The sequence below is a fragment of the Mastigoproctus giganteus genome, chromosome 8 (assembly GCF_048544385.1).
Source record: "Mastigoproctus giganteus isolate SK-2022 chromosome 8, ASM4854438v1, whole genome shotgun sequence".
NCBI classification, from domain to species: Eukaryota; Metazoa; Arthropoda; class Arachnida; order Uropygi; family Thelyphonidae; genus Mastigoproctus; species Mastigoproctus giganteus.
In genome coordinates, this window is record NC_143582.1 from 193,455,574 (window position 1) to 193,480,475 (window position 24,902).

At 35.1% G+C, this 24,902-nt stretch overlaps 1 protein-coding gene across 2 annotated transcripts in view; it reads right to left on the reverse strand.

Annotated features, from left to right (window-relative positions):
* The window catches only part of LOC150082126 (uncharacterized), a 79,404-nt gene that overhangs the window by 13,476 nt on the left and 41,026 nt on the right, over positions 1-24,902 (reverse strand). For both annotated transcript variants that reach the window (XM_090379995.1, XM_090379996.1), the window contains exons 3-5: positions 17,292-17,318; positions 9,389-9,585; positions 4,292-4,376 (exon numbers count right to left, since the gene is read on the reverse strand). In XM_090379995.1, the coding sequence (XP_090236121.1) occupies positions 4,292-4,376; positions 9,389-9,585; positions 17,292-17,318 (309 nt within the window). The remainder of the gene's footprint in view (positions 1-4,291; positions 4,377-9,388; positions 9,586-17,291; positions 17,319-24,902) is intronic.

Sequence of the window (24,902 nt, forward strand, 5' to 3'; positions counted from 1 at the left end):
AAACTACACCATTAAAAAGGCAATTGAAAACATTGACAGTTCTTGGAAAGAAGTCACTAAGAAATGCTTAAATGGAGTTTGGCGCAAAATATGGTCAGAAGTTGTACTAGAAGAAGAAAATAGCATCCAAGAAATTAGAAATGAAGTTATCCAGATGGCTCAATCAATAGGTTTCGAAAATGTCGATGAAGAGGATGTTAGAAATTTATTGAATGCAGAAGATGATGGTTTTTCAGTGGAAGATTTAGAAAACCTTGTTAGCAACGAAGACAAAGATAATGAAGACGAAGTTAAAGAAGTTCCTGCCGAAAAAGTGTTAACAAACAAAGATTTAAAAAGCTGCTTAAATGACATTGAAAACGTTTAAATTTTTTTAGTGAAAATGATCCTGATTTAGGAAGAAGTTTTATTGTTAAGCGATCAGTGTTAAATGCAATAACTCCGTATAGGCAATTGTTAAATGAAAGAGAAAAAAAGCATAAGCAATCAACTTTAGACTCATATTTTAAAATGTGATTTCACTTTGAATGTAAGTTGAATGTTTATTTAATAAAACTTTTCTTTGTTCGAAAAAAAAGCTTTTCATTTTCTTTACGTAAGAACGTATCCCTATTCTGGCCATAGTATTTTTACCTCTGAAAACGAAGTTTCGCTTAACGAAGTAATTTCGTGGAACGCATCCTATTCGTTATTCGAGGTATGCCTGTATTTGAACTATCCATGCTATTGCTAATTTGAAAAAATTCTGAAGGAAAATATGAAGCTAAAATTGAGAGCATGTTGAAGTGGAAAGAATTTGAAGGAATCAAAATCGAAAGTAAGAACAGCAAAATTACCTCATGACAAGTTATTAAATGTATTGTTTTATCTTTAAAGGATAAGTTATTAATGCAACAGGGTGATTTTAAATTAAATAAAGAAAATAATCATACCATTGAAAAAATTTTTAAACATATACTACCGGAAATCGTGGAATTTAAAAGAACTTTCGTCTCAGTAGCAAGACTGAAAACCAAATAAGAAATTTGTTTTCTGATAAAATATGAAATTTGTTTTCTGATAAAATATGAAATTTGTTTTCTGATAAAATATGAAATTTGTTTTCTGAAAAAATTAATGATTTTAGAGATTTTGTCGAAGACAGTTTATTTTTAAAATCAAGTGAAATTGCTTTACAATTAAGAAAGCCAGAAATATCTTTGAAACCATTGCGATTAGCAGTGCTGAAACTGAGCGAGCTTTCAGTGTAATGAATAATATCGTGTGAATGAATGAATAAATGAACGAATAATGTTGAAAATTAAACACGTTGCAGATTATGATGACCATACATCTAAATGGAAAGCCATTGCTTCAATTTTATCCAGATCGTTATGTCAATATTAATAAAGAAGTAAATTTCATATGCCAATTTTTAGAAGAAAATTTTCTTGAATATTTGTGCAATATTTTTTTCATGTAATCTGTGATTTTTGTGTACCTTTTCTAGAACAGTTTGATTTTTATGTAATATTTGTTTTTATATTCTAGAATGTTTGTGATAATTCGTTATTTGTAATATGGGAAATATTTTTGTTATTTTTTATTCGCAATATTAAAATTTTATCGTGAAAAAAAAAAAATTTATCCATTATATTTTCCTAGTTGTAAAAAAAAAAGGAATAAAAAAGTTGCACGTCTGCCAAGCACGTGCGGTAGATGGTTTTATGTGAAACACTTCGCGTCACTATATGAAGTCACATGGTTCTGACGTCATACTATTAAAAAATTCCAAAAAGTTGGAACTCGAGATATCGTACTGGTCACAAAAAATGCATCACATGCTCTAATCTAATCATACTACTAGTGAGTTTCCCACACAGACTAGTGGTCTTAGCGCGGGAAGCACCTCTGGCAGATACCACAGGTGACGTCACTTCCATGACCAATCAGATTTACTGGGTAAGAACCCCCCCCCCACCAAAAGGATGTTTCACATCAAAAAGTCAGCAAAAGTGCAAGCCCATTGTCAAAATATTCACAGCTCACCACTGAGACTAGGCACTTGCAAGGTGATCTGATTGAGATGTATAAGTCCTTGAATGGTTTGAGCAACACAATGCTGATGAGATTCTTCCTCTTGCCCAGATTAATCGCCTGAGGGAACATAAACTCAAACTGAGGAAAGAATTGTAGAATAGATGTGCCAAAATTTTCCTTTAGCCAGCGGGTTTTGATAGCTTAAATAAATTCAAGGCAAAACTAGACAAACATTTGGAGTGAATGGATGGGTGAAATGGGAAGAGTTTTTTTTTTTTTTTTTTTTGGCTGATGCTGTATAAGCTTGCTTTCTTGCATCATATCCCTGTAGAATGCTAATATCATATTTCTGGTTTTCATAATCTATAATTGTGTAAAGCTATAATTGTGTAAAGAATGTAACTCTTCAAATAAACCTTATTGATTTTCTCAACTCTGATTCTTAGTAAGCTGGCAAATTTCTATCAGGCCCATAAACAAAATAACTTCTACTCAGTTCTGCTGTCAGAAAACATTTGGAGACTAGGCACCTGCGAGGTGATCTGATTGCAGTGTATAAAGCCTTGAATGGTTTGAGCATGCTCAATGCTGATGGGATTCTTCCTCTGGCTCAGAATAATCGCCTGAGTGGGCATAAATTCAAATTGAGGAAAGACAGTTGTAGGATAGATGTGCGGAAGTTTGCCTTTAGCCACCAGATGGTTGATTGCTGGAACAAACTTCCATCTGTCGTAGAAGTTGATAGCTTAAATAGATTCAAGGCAAAACTTGACAAACATTTGCAGCGAGTGGAGGGATGAAATAAGGGGGGGTTTTTTGGCTGATGCTACATAAGCTTGCTTTCTTGCATCATGTGCCTTTGTTAATGCTAAAAAGACAACATTTCCACAGAGGAAAAGCTAAACCTTCCTCTGTGGAAAGGTAGGTTCACATCTTGGAGAATACACTTAACAGGCCTACGAGCATAAAGATTTAAAACTTTGGTAGTAAAGGAACTGGTTGAAACACTAACTATACTTTGGCAAATTCTGCACAAAGACCTCATGAAGTGACCTGAATATTGATATTTTACACTTCTTAGTCTGGACTAATAGATATAAAATTTTTTGTGACATCATCTCTTGAAGAATATCCATAACCATCTAATTAACCTATATGTCATATAGATTAATTAGATGGTTATGGATATTCCCTTAATTAAACTAATTTATAGCAAATGCTTTTAAGTTTCAAGAAATTCTGTTAATAGGAGAATCAACTACAGCTTGCAACTTACCTCTTCCTCTAAGTGTAAAGCTTGATGCATTTGGAAAAGGTGAAATTAAAAGACAGTGGATCTAAAACCATGAAAATTAAATGAAATTTTCCTTCCAGGAAAGTGAACTAAAAAAAAGTGAAATATTTTTTTAGAAGGTTCATCATTGCTGAAAAAGAGAGATAAAATTTTTTGTGATATCACCTCTTGAAGAATATCCATAACCATCTAATTAATCTATATGCCATATACACTTACCCTTAATTAAACTAGTTTATAGCAAATGCTTTTAAACTTCAAGAAATTCTGTTAATAGGAGAATCAACTATACGTCTTTATAATATACTTTTCGTCAATCAAAAATATAAAATTAGAACCCGATGACAAATTATATTCCTTCAATATAAAATCACTATACACAAACGTTCACCCTCAAAAAGCTGTGAAGGCCACTCAAGACATGTTACGTAATGATCCCACACTTAAAAACAGAACAAAATTAGATATTTCTGATATAACAATCTTACTAAATATACTGTTATCAGCGAATTATTTCACCTGACAAAGGCACCATTGCTGAAAAGTGAAAAATAAAACATATGAAGCATGTAAAGAGCCAAGAATCCTAACAGTAACTTTCATGAACAGCATCAGTTTGTCCAAAAGAAAATGACATTTCTAACATTGGACTAAATGATGCTCATAAAAGTCAACTTGATTCTTTACATTCTTTAATTTTTCAACAAGAAACCTTCCAAAAAAAAACAAAAGTGCTTTTTCAGGGAATTCAAAATTTCTATTAAATTGTATTCATTTAATTTATGCTTTTAGTTCCACTCTGTTTTAATTTTATTCTTTTCAAACACATCAGCCCTTGTGGTAAGAAAAGGAGGAAAGTTTTGTACATATTTATAAAAGCTTTAGCTGATTCTACTATTCTTACTATACACTTACCCTTAAAAGAAAAGATTTTGACGTGTCAAAATGAACAGCATGAGGGGGGGAGGGGAAACTTACCAATATAAATACAATAAACCGGGTAAGCTCATCCAGATTTCGTTCATTGACATTATGATTTCTTGCAGGAATATAGATCACGGGTCTAAAAACAAGGGAAAATAACTTATAAGAAATAAAACTACATATAATTGTTTTATTGTATGCACTGTGAGATTTAGAAATAAATATAATCACTGTATTAAATGATGTAAGAACAGGAGGCATAAATTCAAACTGGGGGGAAGAGTATTATTATAGACTGGATAGATATCCTTTGGACCTGTGAGTTGTTAATCACTGGAAGAAAGTTGCCTCCATGGGTAGTCAAGGCCAGTGGTTTAAGTAAATTCACAGTGCTGGCCACAAGCATGTTCAACCGGTTCTGTTGAACAGGACCAAATACATTAATCAACAATATTGTTTTGATCAAATGATGAAAACAATATTGTTGATTAATGTATTAAATATTATTCGTATTTAAAATTTTGCACAGTATAATATAAAATTATTTAATTATTTCTTAGTTACTGTAAAATTTGAAAAATTAAAAATTCACTATTACAAAAACACCCTGTACGAGTTTGGCATAGGACCCGGCAAGTAATTCTTGAACAGGTCCCCACAAATTTTGGGGCCAGCTCTGGAAATTCACAAGCCTGCTGTACTGCCCCCCTAGCTTCTTTGCACTGTATGGCCAATACTAATATCTGAATAAGCTTTAGAATTTTTCTTCTCTTATTAACTAATACAAATGTCAGCCTGGCTTCTAGTAGAGAAAACTCATGGAAGAAACAACAAAGAATGCAATATAGGGTCACCTTAACAGAAACAGCTTTCTCAAAGGAACAGCAGGGCTTTGTAGAGGGGGAAAATCTTGTTTGATAAAATATAACCATACATGAGGGGAACTTAATTCAAATTGAGGAAGGATGGTTGCAGGACAGATGTGCAGAAGCTTCAGCCAGGAAGTGGTTGATTGTTGGAACAAACTTCCATCTGTTGTTGTGGAAGTGGGTAGTTTGAATAAATTCAAGGAAGAACTACACAAATTACTGGAAGGGATGGAGAGGTGATGTCGAAGATTTTTTTTTTTTTTTTTGCTGATGCATCATTTGCCACTTAATGCCAGTACCCATTAGAGATTGCGATATAATCTGGAAAAAATTGGGATCATGGGTAAGATATTTAAATGGATTACAGGACAGCTACATGACAAGAAGGAGAATGGATAATGACCATTAACAAGAAACATTCCTTCAGGACAACTTGGACAGGCTTTAAGGATGGTCATATGTGGCAACACATTTTAATGCTGCAAGTTTTTACATATGGAAAATAACCCCAAATTTATACATTTGGGGATGCTGAATTATAAAAAGTGAAAGAAAAGGACTTAGGAAAAGATTACAATCCAGACAGACACAAATTTCTCTGTGCAGTGCAGACAGGTGGAAAGGAAGCCTCCATGCTGTCCTGCTCAAAGAGCAGGACAGGATTCATCTCAAAAGCAGGGATGTCTTAATTCCACTGTATAAAGCAATTGTGAGACCACAATTGAAATACTCTATCCAGGTATGGCGGCTGCACCTAAAATAAAGTTCAAGCTCTTAAAAAGGTCCAAAGACATGCAGTGTGCTTGATGAGATTGGCTCAAGGATGCATACATAGGAAACTTTCTATATGTGGGCTACAGTTTGGTAACAAAGTACCTTAAATGGAATCAGATCGAAATTTATAAGCAGATAGTAAAATTAATGATGGTAACATTTCAAGTTATTAACTTCCATAACTTACACTTTGGTCTTAGCCAAAAGGCCAAGAAGCGAGGCTAGAACTGGGGACTGAGAGGGGAGCAGGTTAAAATTCAAAGTATTTTAAGCCAGCAAGGGTTACAAACTGGATTATAGGAAATTTTCCTTTAGCCAGCAGTTGTTAATGGCGGGGTTGTTAATGACAGTACACTACTGCAACAGGATCTACAGAAATTGAGCAGATGGACTGAGAGGTGGCAACTGAAGTTTAACATTGACAAATATAAAGTACTACATGTGGGTAACAGCAACCCCAGAGTAACATATCGACTGGGTGGAACTACACTCAGCATAGTGGAGAATGAAAAAGACATGAAGGTAATGTGCAGTCAGATATGAAGTTTTCTGAGCAGTGAAGACAGTCTGCGAGAGTAGCTCATGGTGTCTTGTCAATGATATGCAGGGATAAGGAGGTGATTATCCTCTTGTATAAGGCAATGGTCAAGCCACACCTTGAATACTGTATACAGGTCTGGAGGCCTGTAATGTAATGTAAAGCTCTTACAAAGAAAAGCTTAAGTTGTGCAAATTGCAGCATCTGGAGGATAGGCACCTGTGAGGTGACCTGATTGAGGTATATAAGGCCTTCAATGGTTTGAGCAAGCTCAATGATGATGAGATTCTTCCTCTTGCCCAGATTAATTGTCTGAGAGAAAAACATCAATCCAAATTGAGGAATGACAGTTGTAGAATAGATGTACAGAAATTTGCCTTTAGCCAGCAGGTGGTTGATTGCTGGAACAAACTTCCATCTGTTGTAGAAGTTGACAGCTTAAAAAAATTTAAAGCAGAACTAGACAAACATGGAGTGAATGGATAAGTGAAATGGGAATTTTTTTTTTTTTTTTGGCTGATGCTGTATAAGCTTGCTTTCTTGCATCATATGCCTCTACTAATGCTAATCATTGAAATATGCTGCCTTCCATAGGTACTTTGAAGCCAAAGGTTTAGAGAAATTCAAAGGCTTGCTGGATGAGTATCTATGGAAAGATGCAACACGCAAGCAGCATTTTTTGGGAGGGGGCTGCAGAAAAAAAAGAGGGAGCTTTTTTATACTATATGGCCAATACTAATACTATTTCTTATTCAATCATTTGAATGAAAAATGATTTATGGTTTCTTCCATATTTTGAGCCTCTAGAGTCTTTACATAAATATCATTTACCAGTATGTTTTTTAAGAGTAGGGCATCAAAAAATGAAGGAAAACAATCTTGTAGTGATTTAGCACTCTTTGCTTGGACTCCAATAATGAGGTCTGACAATATAATTTGAAAAGAGTGGTCCCCATTTTGTCATCTTAACTCTTCCATAACTGCTAGAAAATCTGCAAAAAGAATCAGAAACCACTTTTCTTGTCTGTTTCTATATCACTCCTCACATTCCATTTTACTACAAAAATCCAATATGTCATCTTCATCTACACAGATAGCACACAGTGGTTATAATTACTGTTCTCCACACACTGGATGGAAAAGACCTGGTTCGAATTCCATCAATCATGCAAGAAACATTTATGGGCTTTTTTCATACTGTGGACGAATTAGTTGGCCTCAGATGCAAATAGCAAGGATTTTCCTAGAAACTCTGGTTTTTCATGCAAAATGACCAGAACACAAATGGCAAAATGACCAGAGAACACATGCAGTTTATGGATATAAAATACATGGGCAGATAAGGTAGTTCTTGTCCTAAATATGACCATTTTTATTATGTCATCTCTTCAGAATTATGAAATTCTTTTCCAGAATCCCCACCTCTGATCCTTTTCATTTTTAGGTAAAATGAGTATTCTAATATACACAAATGCAGCACAGATGTAATGCATAATACACACAAAAAAAAATCAAATCACAATGCAAAATAATACTAGTAGTATTATTTAATACACACTCTTCCCCCCTTCTCCCATAAAGGTAATTATTCTATATACTTCTTTACCATTTTATATCATTAACACAGTATGAAGTTCACACACACAATACTACATAAACTAGTATTTTCAGAATACAGAAAAAAAAAAATGCAACGTCAAAGTAAAACAAAGTACACTCGTATTTGTATTTTGGTATGGCTGTATTTTGCTATAATGGCAAAATACATCTGAAACCTGTTAAAATGCAATTCCACATAATGCAATCTAACCATGGCTCCCATTTTTGTCAGTTGAAAAGCATTTTAAGTAACTGAAGATTAACATTTTGGATTCCTTGTGAACATGTGGTGATATTTTCAGTTTAATGCAAATCTGTGATACACATTATCTTTTGATTTCCGTAAGAACAATAATAAACATCTTATAGCTTTACTTTATTTTAAGGCTGAGCTGGACAGGCATTTGGAACGAACGGAGGGGTTAAATGGGAGGGGTTTTTTCTTGGTTGATGCTGCATAAGCTTGCTTTCTTGCATCTTATGCCTCTACTAATGCTGACTTGTATCATGGAGGTACTTGCTGCTTTGATTTCCGTAAGAACAATAATAAACATCTTGTAACTTTACTTGACTTGTATTGCGGAGGCACTCGCTGGTTTGTAAACTGGACTTAAAATTTCTTGATACAGAAAAGGTAGATCCTTTTAATTTTACAGTTAAAATGCCTTATTGAAATTGTTAAAAAGAAACAAAGAGATGCAGTCAACCCTTGATACAGTTTTTTTTTTAAATATGAAGGATTTGAAAATAATAACTAAAATGTGCAAAAGTTTGTTCGCTAAATGTCTACTTAATAGTTGAAAGAACACGAAATACATTGTTTTCCTTTTTCTCCCGAATTTTTGACCATTTGTTAATTTCAAAACACAAACATAGCAGTCAATACAACCACGTGAAAAAGTCAGTTTTGTGAGTATTGATTTGTTTTTGTGACAAAAGGTGTTTATCATGTTTATGTATATTTAACATGAATATTGTTTTTTTGAAACATGTTATTGTACAGTGCATAAATAAAAGATTGAAACAATGCAATTGCATATTATTTCCATTATTATTCTTTGTGTGATCTGATTTTTCTTAGATTTAGTATTGCGATTATCATGGGGAAAAAAGCAAAATTTGATAGTATGTATGAAGTTTGAATGCCGAAAAGCGGCTAAAATTTTCTAAAGCAATCCCGCTTATATTGTAATGTGATTCTTTGACACTGAGCATCATATTATAATGGGTTTCAACTGTACTTTTCAATTCATTTTTTTTTTCTAGCGTATAACTTCACACTTTTAAAGTTAGAAGAGCTCACTACTGAAACAGGAAATTTACTTACACATTTTGAATTTAGAAATTTAAAAAAATAATCCAGAAAATTACCTTCCTTGGAAATCTCTGTGTCTGAGAACTAAGGCTTTCTTGGTTTCTAAATGCTTTTTGACTGCTGGATCATCTGCTGACAGAATGTTCACACCATATTCTCTCCTCCATTTATTGCACTTCAGAATTGCTTGAAAAGCATTGTCAACTGTCTGGAAAGCTTTCAGGAACCTCCTCAAAGAATATTCATTTTGATACTACAAAATTAATTAAATATCAATCAACACATATATTCAGAATTTAAAGTAACCATATTTTACTAGAAGATTAGCAGTTTCATAATCTGTGAAATTATTCTGTTTCAAGAATCTTAAAATATAAACTAATCCACCAATTAATAGTAATTATTCAGACATTACAGAGCAAAAAGTAGGCCTATGAAACACTTACTATAAACAGCTGAAATCAAATAAGTAAAATATTATTAAAAATACAGAGAATTACATGGATTTAATGTACTATTTTACTTAGATTTTGTCAAGTTCTTGTCAAATTAGATGTTGTCAAATTTACGGTTATAAATGATTCTAGAACTAGGGGCCATAATTTCAAGTTATGGGGGGGGGGAGTTGTTTGTACTGGATTGCAGGAAGTTTTATTTTAGCCAGTGAGTTATAAATTACTGGAATAAGTTACCTACATAGGTGGTAGAAGGCTGACAGTCTGGGGAAATTGAAAGGTCAGCTGGATAATTACCTAAGAGAGGAGGAAATGCATAGGTTGTCCATTTCCTCTTATTTTTATTATTTATTATTTTTTTAATTTTATTCTTATTATTATTAATTTGTTTTTATTCTTTTTATTTTATGTATTTTTTGTTATTTTATTATCATTTTTTTTGGCTGGTGCAGCATAAGCCATAGGCTTCCTTGCACTTACTACATTTTCGAAAAAATTATTCAATTGCCTACATCCACAAAGTATAGTGTGTTTATTGCCTTACATTAATTGAAATTCAACGTAATGATTTTTAAAACTTATTTAAAGTTATTTTACCTGCATACATTACAGTATGGTGGATAAGTTATTAGTTTAACATCCTGCATGTAAATTACATGACAGTCATTTGCCAAATATTTGGTGGTAGCTCCAACAAAATTGTGGTATATGTTCCAATGAACAAGTCGCCTGAAGGGACATGCAAACCAATAATTTTTATAAACATATAGGAAGATTCAATTCTTGTGCCACTTGGAATTATTCAATACAGTAGACTCTCGATTATCCAGGGGTTGTTCAACTAGGTTGTGGCTTAACCAGGAATGAAAAAAAATTTGATTTAAATGTCTTAAAAAAAATTGATTATACACAGTACTACCATAAATACTGTCACGCATGTCTTTTACCACAGACCACCCCTTCCACAAAATAGTCCATAAACAGTAATCAAGTGGATTAAGATCTGAGCTGGCAGGAGGCCATTCATCATGCTTGATGAACTCGGGCACATTCTCTGTCAACCATGTTTGGGTGATCTTTGCCTTGTGTGCTGAGTCCTGTTGGAAGATCCAGTGCTGACCATTGAAGAGTCTGTTGAGAGGTCTCACATGTGGCTCCAGAATATCATTCAGGTATACCCTTGCACTGGTTTTCACCCCCTGAATACAAAAATTCATCTTTGTTACACCTTCATAGGAGACTCCCCACCAAACCATCACTAATGCTGGATGATGATTCCTTTCAACCCTTTTAACGGCCTGACATGCCTCTGCAGAGCTATAGGCATACACCTTGTCATTTTGATGGTCGTAACTCTCTCAATAGTAAAAATCTTTTCATCTGTGAAGAGTATCTTTCGATGCTTACCATTCGCATACCAATGCTGCAGTGCCTCTGATCTTTTGCACCTCCATTCCAGAGCTGGAGTTAGGAACTGTCCTGTTCTCCTTTGGTAGATACTTGTCCCTAGATCACTTCTGATTATGTGTGACATCGATCTTGGTGATATTCCCATTTCTCTGGACATGATTTTCTGTTTTTGTAGGGGATTCCTACGAATTCTGTTCTCCACTGCCTTGATAGCTGCAGGGGTCCTCACAGTTCTTGGGTGGCCGAACCAGCCCCCCCCCCCAGAAAATATATCTGAGTGTTTAACGTTTAAAAAAATGCAAAATATTTATGAACTGTGTACAGTAGAATCCAGTGTACAACAAAAAAATAACCAAATATTTTACGACATAATTCTTAAAAGTGTACTAATAAATTGTGGGCATCATGTAAATAGTCATTCCTTAATATGTATGTATTAATAAAAATTGTTTTAAAATATTAGAAAATTTATTCATTCCCAATTCATCCCATCTTTTACTATATTTCTGAATTTACAGTATTTTTCATTGTTCAAAGGTCATATTTCTTTATAACGAAATTTCTATATAACGAATTTTTTTTCAAGGGAACGATCAACTTCGTTATATAGAGTTCCGACTGTATTATATGATTTAAGACAGACCGAAGGTTTTCAAATTTTAGATGAAGGAGCAGTTGTTGAGTGGTTTAATTCAGATAAAATTTAATCTGCCAAGAAATGGTTTTTTTTTTTTTTTTTTTTTTTTTGTTAGTTGTTGGTGCATCGGCTTCTTTGGCCATAATGCACCTCCCAAAGTTTTTGCATTTACTCTGATCCAAGCCCGAGGCGGGATTCAAACCCGCAACCTTTGGGGGTTGCCAGACAGGCACTTTACCCACCCGGCTAGCCCGGTCGGCAAGAAATGTTATGTGACGATGAAATAGTATATAGGTCATGAATGAAGAACCAAACAGAGATGAAGCCTCAGAGGAAACTAAAGAAAATCTACTGCCAACAAATAAAATCTCACATAGTACAGCTTTGTCTCATGTGGAGGCTCTGCTTGACTACACAGAGCAAGATTTTATTGTTCTTGCTGATGTTGCATAATTTACATTCTTCGAATCACTGACCTTCCATTCGTGGAAGGTCAGTGATTCAAAGAAACAACCTTCTTTACTTTCCTTTTTCAATAAATAATGGAACATATGAATATACATGGGGTGATCATTTAATTCGCAGACTGGTGCAAGATCTTATCTTAATTGTCCTCATCTGAATCTTCTGTGGGTTTCTCCTTCTCAAAATACTCTCCCTTGAACTTTGTACACTTTCACCATTGTCGTACCCATGCATTACATGCTTCTTGCAAGCCATTTTTCAAAATGGCTGCAAAATGCTTCCATTGTGGCTATGCAAGTATCATTGTCAGACACGAAACATTTGTCTTTCAGAGCTTTCTTCATATGTGGAAACAGGAAGAAATCACATGGGGCTAAGTCCAGTAAATAAGAGGAATGTGGCAGAACCTCGGCACCTATGGCAGTGATCACTGACTGCACAATACTAGCTGTATGGGACCTGGCATTGTTTTGAGGGAGAAAACACATCACACCGGAAAGTTCTTGACATTTTTCACAAATGGCGTGTGAAGTTTGACTCTGAGAACTTCAGAGTATACTTCCTTATTCGTAGTTGTTCCACAAGGCACAAAATAGAAGAACTTTATATGCAACAAGAATACCTTTTATGTCAAAAAACACAAGAACCATTTGTTCGACAGCCAAACGAGAAGCCCAAAATTGCTTAGGTCTTGGTGAATCAGAATGCTTCCCCTCACGACTATTGTTTTGTCTCTGGATCATAGCAAAAAAATCCAAGTTTCATCACAAGTCACAATTCGATTTACGACGTTTTGACCCTATGTTTCAAAATGATCAAGCATTTCTTTGCACAAGTCTACTCTTTGCCGTTTTTGTTCTGGAGTCAAATTGTGTGTAATCCAGCAGGCACAGACTTACAACATTTTCAGGTGATCTTTCACGATACTGTGAGCATTACCGTATGAAATGGACATTCACAGCCTTCATTGAATCGCTCATGACACTTAAATACGGCCATCCTACCAAGAAACTCAATACCATACACTTCATTCATCTCTTTAACTGTTTCTAATGCATTTAAGGCCCATCTGACACAATAACAAATCACATATCACTGTTCAATCTGTAGGTCTGACATGATACTTGCTTCAAAACGATTGTCAGTGACAAGCAACTAAAAAATTCTCTTCACATAACATTAGCTTGGCAAATACTGGCATGTGCAGACAGAGTCTGCTCAGTACCAATCAGGAAGAGTGCCTCTCACAGCAGTTATGGAAAGTCTGCACGGTAAAAATAAAATCTTGCACCAGTCTGCGAATTAAATGATCACTCCTCATATGTATGTATACAATTTTTTTTTTTTATGCACATTGTTCATAATCCTGATTTTTTGCTTATTTTGCAGATTATCTGAGGAAATTAATTTCCCAACCACCCTGGTTAATCAGGAGTCTACTGTAGTTGTCGGAGATTGCAAAGATTAATCAACTACCCAAAATTCCTGAGAAAACTGTAGGCAACTATGTGAGATACAAAAAACATAAAAATACATTTACATGTTTGCACAGTAATTCTAGGTGTAGTTAATTTTAACACACAAACCAATAATTTTATAGAAGTACAGGTATAGATTCAATTCTGTGTGCTACTTCAAAACTGTCATAGTGGACACAAAGTAGCAATGGACAAACAGGCACTTCTGGGGTTCAAAATAAAAAAGTTGAAGTGGTCAAGAATGATGAAATGTATGACCAGTAAATGAAGCAGAACCTTTGTAGTGCTACCATATGAAAGGCCCATAAGAGGGATGGGTGTGTGTGTGTGCGCGCACACGCACAAGAATTAAGCTTTAGTCTTTTTTTTTCTTTAACTTTTTTCTTTTCAATTTCATGATCACAATAATAAATTATTTTTTGTTTACTGAAATAATCAATTAATAATCATTTGATTATGCCTACTTCATTATATTAAAAACTACCATTTTTTTTTTTTGTCTTTTTCTATATTATAACAGCTAATTCATCATCAGTGTTCTGCCAACGGAAGGTTCAGGTGCTTTTCCATATCTCCTATCTTCATTTCCCAATATTCACCATCCCCTATTAATTCATCTATCATAGTTTTTCACAATCTCTATTTCTGGGCCTCTTTCCTCCATCATAACTGTCACCAACCCTTTACCTTCCAATGCAGGTACAATCCAATTTCTCTTCTGCCTTCTGATTATTTCAAACATCTCTTCTAACCCACCCTTCTTAGCCTCCTCATTTCTCACTTTATCAATCTATGTTATCTTTTTCATACCCACATCTCAAAGCTTTCCAATCTTTTAATATCTTCCATTCTCAGTGTCCATCTCCCTGCTCCATAAAGTACCACACTCCATACCAGACATTTTACTAACATTTTCCTTAAACTGATTCTTTATTCCCACATAATAAAAATCTTAAAATCTTCTTCACCTCCTAAAAGGTATTTTACCCATTGCTATTCTAATTTGTCAGCTGTTTATTGCTTCATTCACCTTTACCCAAATACAAACTGTAACATTTAACTGCATATAATGCATAAAAACTTTTTGCATAAAAAATAAAAATCTGACTGTTCCTATTAAAAATTTGTTTGGTTAACTCCATAATGCTGTTTTGCATACCCAAGCTGAGTCGAATTTCACATTTTGTAACAGTTAATTAAATAGTTTTTTTCAAAAAATATATTTTTCTTTATTTTTCCCCTTTTAGGAATAAAAAAGGAATTGCCTTTTATTCAGTCAATAGGATTTATTCTTAACCAACTCTCTTTATAAAAATAAATTACAAAATGATTTGTTAAAATAATATTTAAATAATTAAAAAATTTAAAACTCAATGTATTCCTCACTATCAACACATGGGTAGTCCAACATCCCAGGATCACAATGGTGTACCCCAACCCGACCCCAGAAATATCAAACCCCTGTGTAACCTTTAGTGATGGATTTTAAATTTTAAGATTTTAGATTTTAAACTTTAAAATTTTTAATTATTTTAATGAATCTTTTTATAATTTATTTGTATAAGGAGTTGGTTAAGAAGAAATCCTACTGACTGAATAAAAGGTAACTCCTTGTTTATTCATAAAATATTAATAAAACATAGGAAAAATTGAGCATATATAAACTCTCATTTATTTATGCACAGCAATTACATTCAAAACGATATTCATGCTATGTTATCCAGTCTATGCACGTTTACTTTTACAAACACACTGGATAATTGTTTTCGTACAGTCGATAATGATTTTAATTCATCTACATTTCTAATTCTACATTAACTAATAGTTTTTCAGTTTGTTGGTTCTTGAAGGTGTTTCCCAAACTGACATAAATACAACATAATACATACAATGTATCTATGTTCCCATGTTATGCAAGCATATGTTGTAACAAGATCATTCCTTGTGTTTAAAGCAGCTGCATATGTGGGAATCAATCAGTTGCACTTTGTTGAATCAAGACCACTGAATACACAAGAAAACGTGCTTTAAACATTTTATTTTTTACCCGGTGATATCACAAAAATGGAAGGGCTTAACTCTTAGAGAATAAGTTGCTGTTCTCTAAGAGTCACATACCTACTTAATCAAAACCACTCCATTTTTTACCCTCATTACCTCCAGAATATATAATCTTTACCCCATCACTTCTAAAGAAGCCCACACTTTCTATTTCCATCTCGTCTCATGCAACCTCATAATATCTATTTTACCTCATTCCATTTCCTGTTTCAAGTTCTCTAGATCTGCCCACCTTATTCATTGTCCTAACATTCCAGCTACCTTTCTTATCCTTTTCTCACTTATCTTCCCTTTACATCTGCTTACTAGGTTTTGATGGTTAACAACCTAGGAGAACTAATGAACTCCCTGCCAGGTCTGATATCTTAGCTTGCTGCCAAGTTCCCACTGCCAGATCTCATACCTCTTGAAATGTAATAACTATGGATAAAATAGTTGGGGTTGTTGTGTGCAATAGCCAAATGACTGCTTGTGCTCTGGGAGAAAAAAAATATATTGCAGGTGCTGTTCACATTTACAGTGCTGTGATCCAGTTAATAAACAAGGTAGTTGTATGAAACAGAGCAAACGTGAGAGTGAACACATGCTCTTTGTTGCAGCCCTGAATCAGACATAGAAAAAAAAAAAAAAAAGGCCTGTGTACTCATCTAATGACAGATGTATGAATCAAGTGTGTTGTGTACTTATCTGGCTGATGGGTCCCCCAAATGTGACTGTGGTTGGAGGGGATGCACCCAACTGTTTGTTCCCCCACTGCCTGTGCTGACCCCATGCTCACCCCAATGGGTTGCATGGCATGGGATTTGCTGACATTCACTTCAACTGGTTTAGCCACTGTGGGATTACATTATACCAACAGACTGATAGCAACCTTCACTCTCACAGAGAGCACTCTGACACTATGATTTTAACTCCCCTCAACATCCAGGGAAGATAGGGTTTGGCCAACCAGAAAACTTGATCACTGCTATCTGGCCCTGCTCCCTGTGCCTGGTATGGTAACTAGGGGGTCAGTGGTGTTACACCTACCCCTAGTTATGATACAGATTTTCAGTGTGTGTGGGGGGGGGGAATAAATAAAGGAGTAAGAACAAGAGGAGAGGAACCATTAAGAAAGGAAAAAATAACAATATCCAGCTCAGGACCCTTGGTACCAAAGTCCATACCTATCAGATACAAGACCGTCAGGAAAATTGTTAATTAACCTTCCAAAAGTATGTTAACTATTTGCTAAAAAATAAAAAAATATAACTTTTGAAATTTTCAAATAAAGTTTTCTTTTACAAATGTATTAGTTATTCTTAGTAATATAACAGTAAAAATGATTTAAGTGGGAGAGATCAGAGAAAAATATTAAAGAGTGAAATTTAATAACTGATTTAACAATTAATGAAAGCAAACTTACTCATGCACAAACTATTATAAATTGAATAATTTATCTTATTAATCTTACCTGTTCAGGATCAGCTTCATATATTAACTGAAATAAATAATAACAGAAATAAGCAGCAAATTCACTTTATAATTAGCAACTAATCAAACTGGGGAGGGGAAATTAAGGTACATTATTCTACTGATGAGGCTAGACAAAAATTTTGCTATGGTAGATACAAATACAAAAGTATGTCAACATTATGCCTATAATATGAGGTGTGATTGTGAGTTAAGGCTGTAAATAACAAATGAGGGTAGTAGTCATGAGCTACATTCCAGCATATTTCCACTTGCAGAAGCATTCCTAGAGGTCTCTGCCTCTAGGAATGCTTCAATTCATACATACATTTCTAGTCATTTAAATGCTCTTAATTTAAAGGGAAAGGAAAATTGGTCTGATTTGTTTGGTGACATCAAATCATTTCAGAATAAATTGTTATTATTTAAATTCCAGTTGAGCATGACAATTTAGTTCACTATGAATGTTGTACTGAGCTAAAGGAGAAACTCATTTCCAAAGAATCATTGCCTTTCGTTATTACAATTACTTTTTGACAAGTTTGAAAGTCGATTTTCTGATATAAAATCCCATGGAAAAAAACATTAGTTTTTGTTTGAGAACCTATTTACTTCTATGGCTGAAAACTGCAATCCCAGATTGCAACTTGAAATTATTGATCTCCAAGCCAAAATATGATTCAAAAATAAGTATATAGACTGCAAAAATAAACTATTTGAATTCTACAAGGCTTTCCCAACTGAAGATTTTCCGCTAATAAAAGAAAATGCAATGAAAATGGCTACTTTGTTCGGATCAACATATGTTTGCAAGCAGACTTTTTTTTCACTCTTAAAATTAAAAAAATATTTAAAAAGAAACAGAATGACAGATGAACATTTTTTTTAATGAAAACCCCAAACACGAGAGGTATTAGAACCTATAGTACCGTGCACGGGTTAAAGGTTGAGAAGACGAAAGAAGATATTTGTTGACATTAGACTTGAACTTCTGTAGACTGTAATTTTCAGGAGATACACATGAAGGAAGGTTGTTCCAGAAAACGGCAGTTGAATGAATAAACGAGGAAGATGAAAAGTTGGTTGTTGTTGGTATGAAAGTTTCACGACACAAGGGCAACTGTGGCCAATATGTGTCTGTCAGCGTCATTACGTTCATTTTAATGATTTAGGATGGATATATCAGAGTGTATTTATTATTCCTAGATGTTTAATATATATAAAGAGTTCACTTAGGTTTGCTTTGTCACCAAGTACATGAGAGAGGGTTAGAGGAGCTTGCAAGTTTGCTAATGATTGGAAGGATGTGGCTCGAACGGCTGAATAGGATGGACAATCAATCAGGATGTGCCTTACTGTAAGTTGTATCTGACAGACAGAGCAGAGTGGTGGATTTCTCTTAAAAGTAAATGTTTGTGAGTGAGGAAGGTATGTCCAATGCGCAGTCTTGTTAATATAACTTCCTCCTGTCTATCTGTACGTGAGCTAGTCGCTACAAACATAGATCTTTTTTATTCTGCGAAGTTTATTGCACGATTGGTCCCTCCAAAGTTGTTTCCAGATGGAAGTATATTTGGTACGAAATACATCCCTATAATCTGTAAATGGTACAAACTGAAAGTTATCTTGTATATTAAGATCTGGATTTTTTGCGGCTTGGTCTGCATGATTATTTCCTAGAATTCCAGCATGGCTGGGAATCCAACAGATAGACACTTGTTTTCTTGCTTTATGCAAAACTCTGAGTTGTTTTTTGATATGCTTAATCAAGGAATTTGAGGAATGTTTGCTGTTCTGTAAAGCTGCTACTGCACTAAGGGAGTCAAGTATAGATTAGAGCAGGTAGAAGTTGATGCTGGGTAATATCATCCAGTGCTAGTTTAATAGCATATAATTCTGCTGTGAAAATACTGCAAACATGAGGCAAGGAGACAGATATAATATATTCTGGTAAAACTACTGCGGCACCTACTGAGTTGTTTGATTTTGAACCATCCGTGTAAATCTGATAACTGTTTCTATTTTCAAAACTGTGCAGTGCATGAAGCTTCTGTATAACGATTGGAGAGATCTCTTTTTTATTCCTGTTTGTAAGATGTGATATGGATAAAGGAACAGTCGGAATCCAAGGAGGTTCTGAGTTTATATCTACTGCAGAAATGTGCTGGAAATGTATTTCCCAAACTTGAGCTAAGTGTCTGAGGCGCAGTCCTACTGGTTTATTTTCATTTGGCTTGCAATCATAATTACTCGTCCATGGTGGATTGTGAATAAGGGACCAATTTGGATGTGATGGTTAACCGTATATTTTTGCCGCATACATGCACAGTAGATAATCTCGTTGAAGATGCAGCGGGGGTTCCGAAGCATCTGCATACAAGCTGTAGATTGGTGAAGTTCTAAATGCTCCTAGAGCTATGCGGAGAGCATATACAGGAGATCCATAATCTAAACGAGATCTAATCAAAGTTTTATATAATAGTAATAATGTGGATCTGCCGGCTCCCCAGGCCATTGAAGATACTGTGCGCAAGATGTTAAGTTTTAAGAGGCAACTAGTTCGAAGTCTTAGTATATGTTCATGAAAGTTTAGTTTTCTATCTATTGTTAAGCCCAAAAAGGAGAAATTTTGAACAACAGGTAGAGCAATTTTATTTAAGTATAAGACCGGTTCAGGATGAAGACCACGCATTTTACAGAAGTGTATAACAACTGATTTTTTCTCAGATATTCTATATCCATTATTTTGAGGCCATACTTCTATTTTGTTTATGGATAATTGCAGCTGTCGTTCAATTGTGTCCATGCTTTGTGATTGAAATGAAATGGAAAAATCATCTGCATACATATATATTTCCAATGGTGGGGGTATAACCTTTGTGATATTGTTCACCAGCAGTGCAAACAGGGTTGCACTTAATACTGAGCCCTGGGGAACCCCTTCCTGTTGTATACAGATTGTAGATAAACAGCCTTTATATCATACCTGAAAAGTTCTGCCGGCAAGAAATTTTTCTATAAATTGTGGAAGTTGTCCTCTGTATCCTAATTGAAATAGATCTCGTAGAATTCCGAATCTCCATGTTGTGTCAAAGACTTTTTCAAGATCTAGATTAACCATCACCATATGCTGCTTTCTTATAAATGAGTTTCTAATATTTGTTTCCACTTTGACATGTAGGTCAAGTGTTGATCTATTTTTCCTAAATCCAAATTTGTGGGGTGATAAAACATTCTCTTTTTCCAGCAACCACATAAGTCTATTATGCACCATTCATTCAAGATTTTTCCTAAGCAGCTGGTCAGTGAAATTGGGTGATAATTATATGTATAGGAAGGATCTTTTCAAGGTTTGGGAAATGCAAGGACAATTGCATGTCGCCATATGGATGGATACAGGTTGTTCAGAAAAATTCTATTATATAGAGCTAGTAGGATTTCCAGACAATCAGAGTTTAGGTGTTGTATCATAGTATAATAAATGCCATCGGGACCTGGTGCGCTATTACGTAATTTTGTAATGGTTGTAAGTAATTCCTCTTTTAGAAATGGTAGATTATAGGAATGAGATATCTTGGTAGAGAAATTCAATTTACTCCGTTCAGCTTGCTCTTTATATTTTTGAAAGTCAGTGCTGTAGCTTGTAACTGCTGATATGGAAGCGAAAGAGTCAGCCAAAATTTCTGATATCTGGTTTGTTTGAAAAACATCCTGCCCTTTCCAATGGAAGATTGGAGATTGTGTGATTGGATATCTTCCACTTAAAATCCGAATTTTTTTCCACACCAAACCAGGATTCGAGTTCCTAGTAAGTGAGGAAGCGAACACGATCCAAGACTTTTTCTTTGCTTTTTTCTGAATTCTCCTCGCTTCAGCTTTGGCTTTTTTATATGCAATTAAATTGGCGGTAGTTGGATATTGACGGAATCTATTCCATGCACGATTTTGTTTTGTTTTTGCTGTTGCACATTCTGCATTCCACCAAGAGTTGTACCGTGCCTGCCTTGCCTTACTTATTTGAGGTATTGTAGCTTTGGAAGCTTCTAGCAGTTGATCGTTGATATATAAGACAGCATCATCTATTGGCAGGGTTTCTATTAATTGCTTATCCAGTTTGATTAATTGCATATATTTACTCTAATTAGCTTTTTTAAAATTCCATACTGTTCTGGTTCCTTCTGTAAGAGTTGATTGTCTGTATGGAACATACTATCAGAAAATGATCACTGTTGTAAGGATCATTCAACATGAACCATTCTATACTAGGATAAACTGATGGAGAACATATTGTTAAGTCTATTGCAGAGGTGATACCTGTACCCAAACTGATATAAGTGTGAGATCCGGTATTCAGTAAATTCAGTTGTTGATCATCTATGAAAGTTTCGATTATGTTACCTCTACTGTCTGTGTGAATAGATCCCCAACAAATGATGATGGGCATTCATATCTCCCATAAGGCAGTAGGGAGGCTGGAGCTGCATAGTAAGATCATTTAATTCCGATCTGGAGAGAGGGGTATTTGGTGGAAGATAAATGGACGAGATTGTGATAGAAATTCCGATGGCTATTCTTACTGCTACTAAGTTGGTTCTTAATGTTGTTTGCTTAGCTGGTATATGAGTATTCACCAAAATTGCCACTCCTCCTTTGGCAGTTCTGTTATCATTCCTGTCTCTCCGGAAAAGGGTATAATTTTGAAATGTGGGTGAAGATTGAGGTGTTAGATGGGTCTCCTGAAGGCAAATGCAGGCCGGTTTATACTCCTGAATAATATCTTTTATTTCATCCAATTTTCCACGTAAACCACGACAGTTCCATTGTATAATAATATGTTGCATTATTTAGGTCTCGGGACGATTTGCTGAATCTGACTGCGCTTTTGAGTTTTTCCGTTTATCATATTTGGATCTATCTTTCTTCAGAAAATTAGGACGAGGTGTATCAATATCTTCTGCAGGGTGTAGTTCTAGTACGTTCTCTCTCTGTTCATCAGTATCCATTTGGTCTATGTTTGTTTTGTTTTTGAAGATGTTACTTCTGATTTCTACTTTCTAGGCAAGGAAGTATCCTGCTCTTTAGTACTGGATGTTTCTTGTGAAACTGTTTTTGTCATCAATATTACTTTACTCCAGTCTATAATTTGATTTAGAGGTATTGCTACCTCCGTTTGAGTGGCTATAGTTTTCTGTTGTTTCACTGCTGAAGCATAGGAACGTGAAGGTTTGGTTGCAAGTATCTGTTTTCTTGCTTCCGGATAAGACACTTTATTTTCTACTTTGTATTTTTGAATTTGCTTTCCCAATACCCACATTTTGCATGTCTTTGAAAAAGCAGGATGATTTTCGTGACAATTGGGACAGAGTGGTGTAGCGGATGTGCAGTTTGCTTGATTGTGGTCTTTTGATCCACAGAGTGGACAGATGAGATCAGTGCGACATGTCGCCTGAGAGTGTCCGTATCGCTGACAGTTGTAACACCTTATTGGATTTGGTATATTGGTCGGATTTTGCAATTTAAATATCCTGCTTTAACTGAATGGGGAAGAGAAGGATTGTTAAAGGTGAGAATTACTGATCGGGTTGGAATCAGAATTCTGTCTTTCTTCATCATTATCCTCCTAACATGAATCACTTGTTGTTCTGTTAGTTCGCTCAGTAGTTCTTCCTCTGAAACAGTCAAAAGGTCCCATTCGGTAATAACACCTTTCGGTGTATTCAGGGAATTATGTGGGGTAATTTCAACTGGTAGTCCTGCAAAAGTTTTCATTTGTAGCAATTTTTCCGATTGATGACTTAATGAGGTTTCTACTAAGAGACACCTGATTGTAATCGTTTTATCATTTTTGGTGATCCAACCATGGACTCTATAGTCTTCTGAACTAAGAAAGGGGATAATTTCCCAACGGGTTGTGATGATAACGAATGTATCACCAAAAAATAAGGGACAGTAGGCTGAGAGCTGTTTATTTTCATTCTCTTAGCCTGAGACATGTTCAGCTGTAAGTCATCACATTTATTGGAGTTAACTTTCTCCAATCTTGTGTTGTTAGTTTTTTGGTCCATTTTCAACTCCTTTTAATCCTGGGTGATGTCTTTTCACCCAGATCTGGCCCCGCCACAGGGAGGCAGGAGTAGTGCCACCAAGTGACCAAGCAAGTAAAATAGAAGGTTAGTACACAGAAAATTTAGAAGGGTTATTTTCCTTTCTGAAACTTCTTCCTTATGCTTTAAGAAAGAGAGTTCTTATTATATATTTGAATAACGGAAGGAAAAACGTGTGAACTCAAAGTGAAAAGCTTATCTCTCTAATATAATCGCAGTAGAATTCGCAGGGAAGATCGCTTGGCCTCAAGATTCGCTTGGCACCGGGGCCATGAAAAGTTGGTTCTGTGAGTTTGAAGTTGGACAGTAAATGGATATTGGCTGGTGGCGGCACATGTTCGGACTGTTTTAAAAGAGAGAGAGCGGGAATTATAGAAGCCAATTCAGAAGAACAGTGCCCATGGAAGTATCTGTAAAAAAGGCATGCAGCAGAAACAGTACGTCTATGAGACAGCAAGTGGAAAGACTGTTAGAGATGAGTCATTAATTAACCTAACTGCTCTCTTCTGAATGGAATCTAGAAGCCTGAGAGAGGTTTTGGGGGCACCGCCCCAGATGTGGGAACAATATTCCATGGTCATGGTAGGGCAAATTTGCGATTTGTACAGAGTGAACAACTGATTGGAAGAAAAGTAACGCTGAGAGCGAAAGAGAAAACCAAGTTTTTTAGATGCAGAGGAAGCAATATTTGTAATGTGCTTGTGCCAAGAGGGATTAGAAGTCAGGGTAATCCCCAAAAGAGATATATCATCTTGCTTAGAAATCAGAGTGACACCAAAGATAAGCATAGGAGCAGAAGAATCCTTTTTGCGAGATATACGACAGGAATGAAATCAACTAAGTTGTCTTTGCTCCACTGTAGAATTACTTGGAGATTGGCATTTAAGGAATTGGTAGCAGATATTCGAGAAGTTGAAGCTGATTGAGCAGGGCAAGGTTTTTCAAAATGGAAAGTGGAATGCAATGTGCTATCATCGGCAAAACAATGGATAGGATTTCCAGTCAATGGAAGGTCATTAACACGTTGACTGTAAAGGCTTATTTGGGTAAACTGCTCTCTGACGCCAATTTGAGTTAGGCATGTTAAATTATTCAAAACCCAAATTATAATATATATTCATCACCAAAACTCGTAAAAAAACTTATTGTTGTAAAAAAAGCATCGTGAATTATCTCGTAGTTGGCGTATGTAATAGAAAATTCTTCACGACAGCCAACTACGAGTTAACTCGATTAAATCAGACAACCTTTTAGTGTGCTCTATTCACGAATAAAAAAAAAGTTCTAAATTTTTCCTTTAGGACAGAAATTTTTGTCCGTTAATTTGAGGGCCTACGGTATGTATAAAAATTCTAGTAATTACACTCTTCTCAAAAATTTCTAGGTATGGTATTAAATATGGCATTATTAAATCAATGAAACTGAATAATATTACAAACATGAGTTTGGCTGATTAGCATTAAGATTAATAAAGGAAAAATCACTAAGGAATCCAGACTCATTCAGTA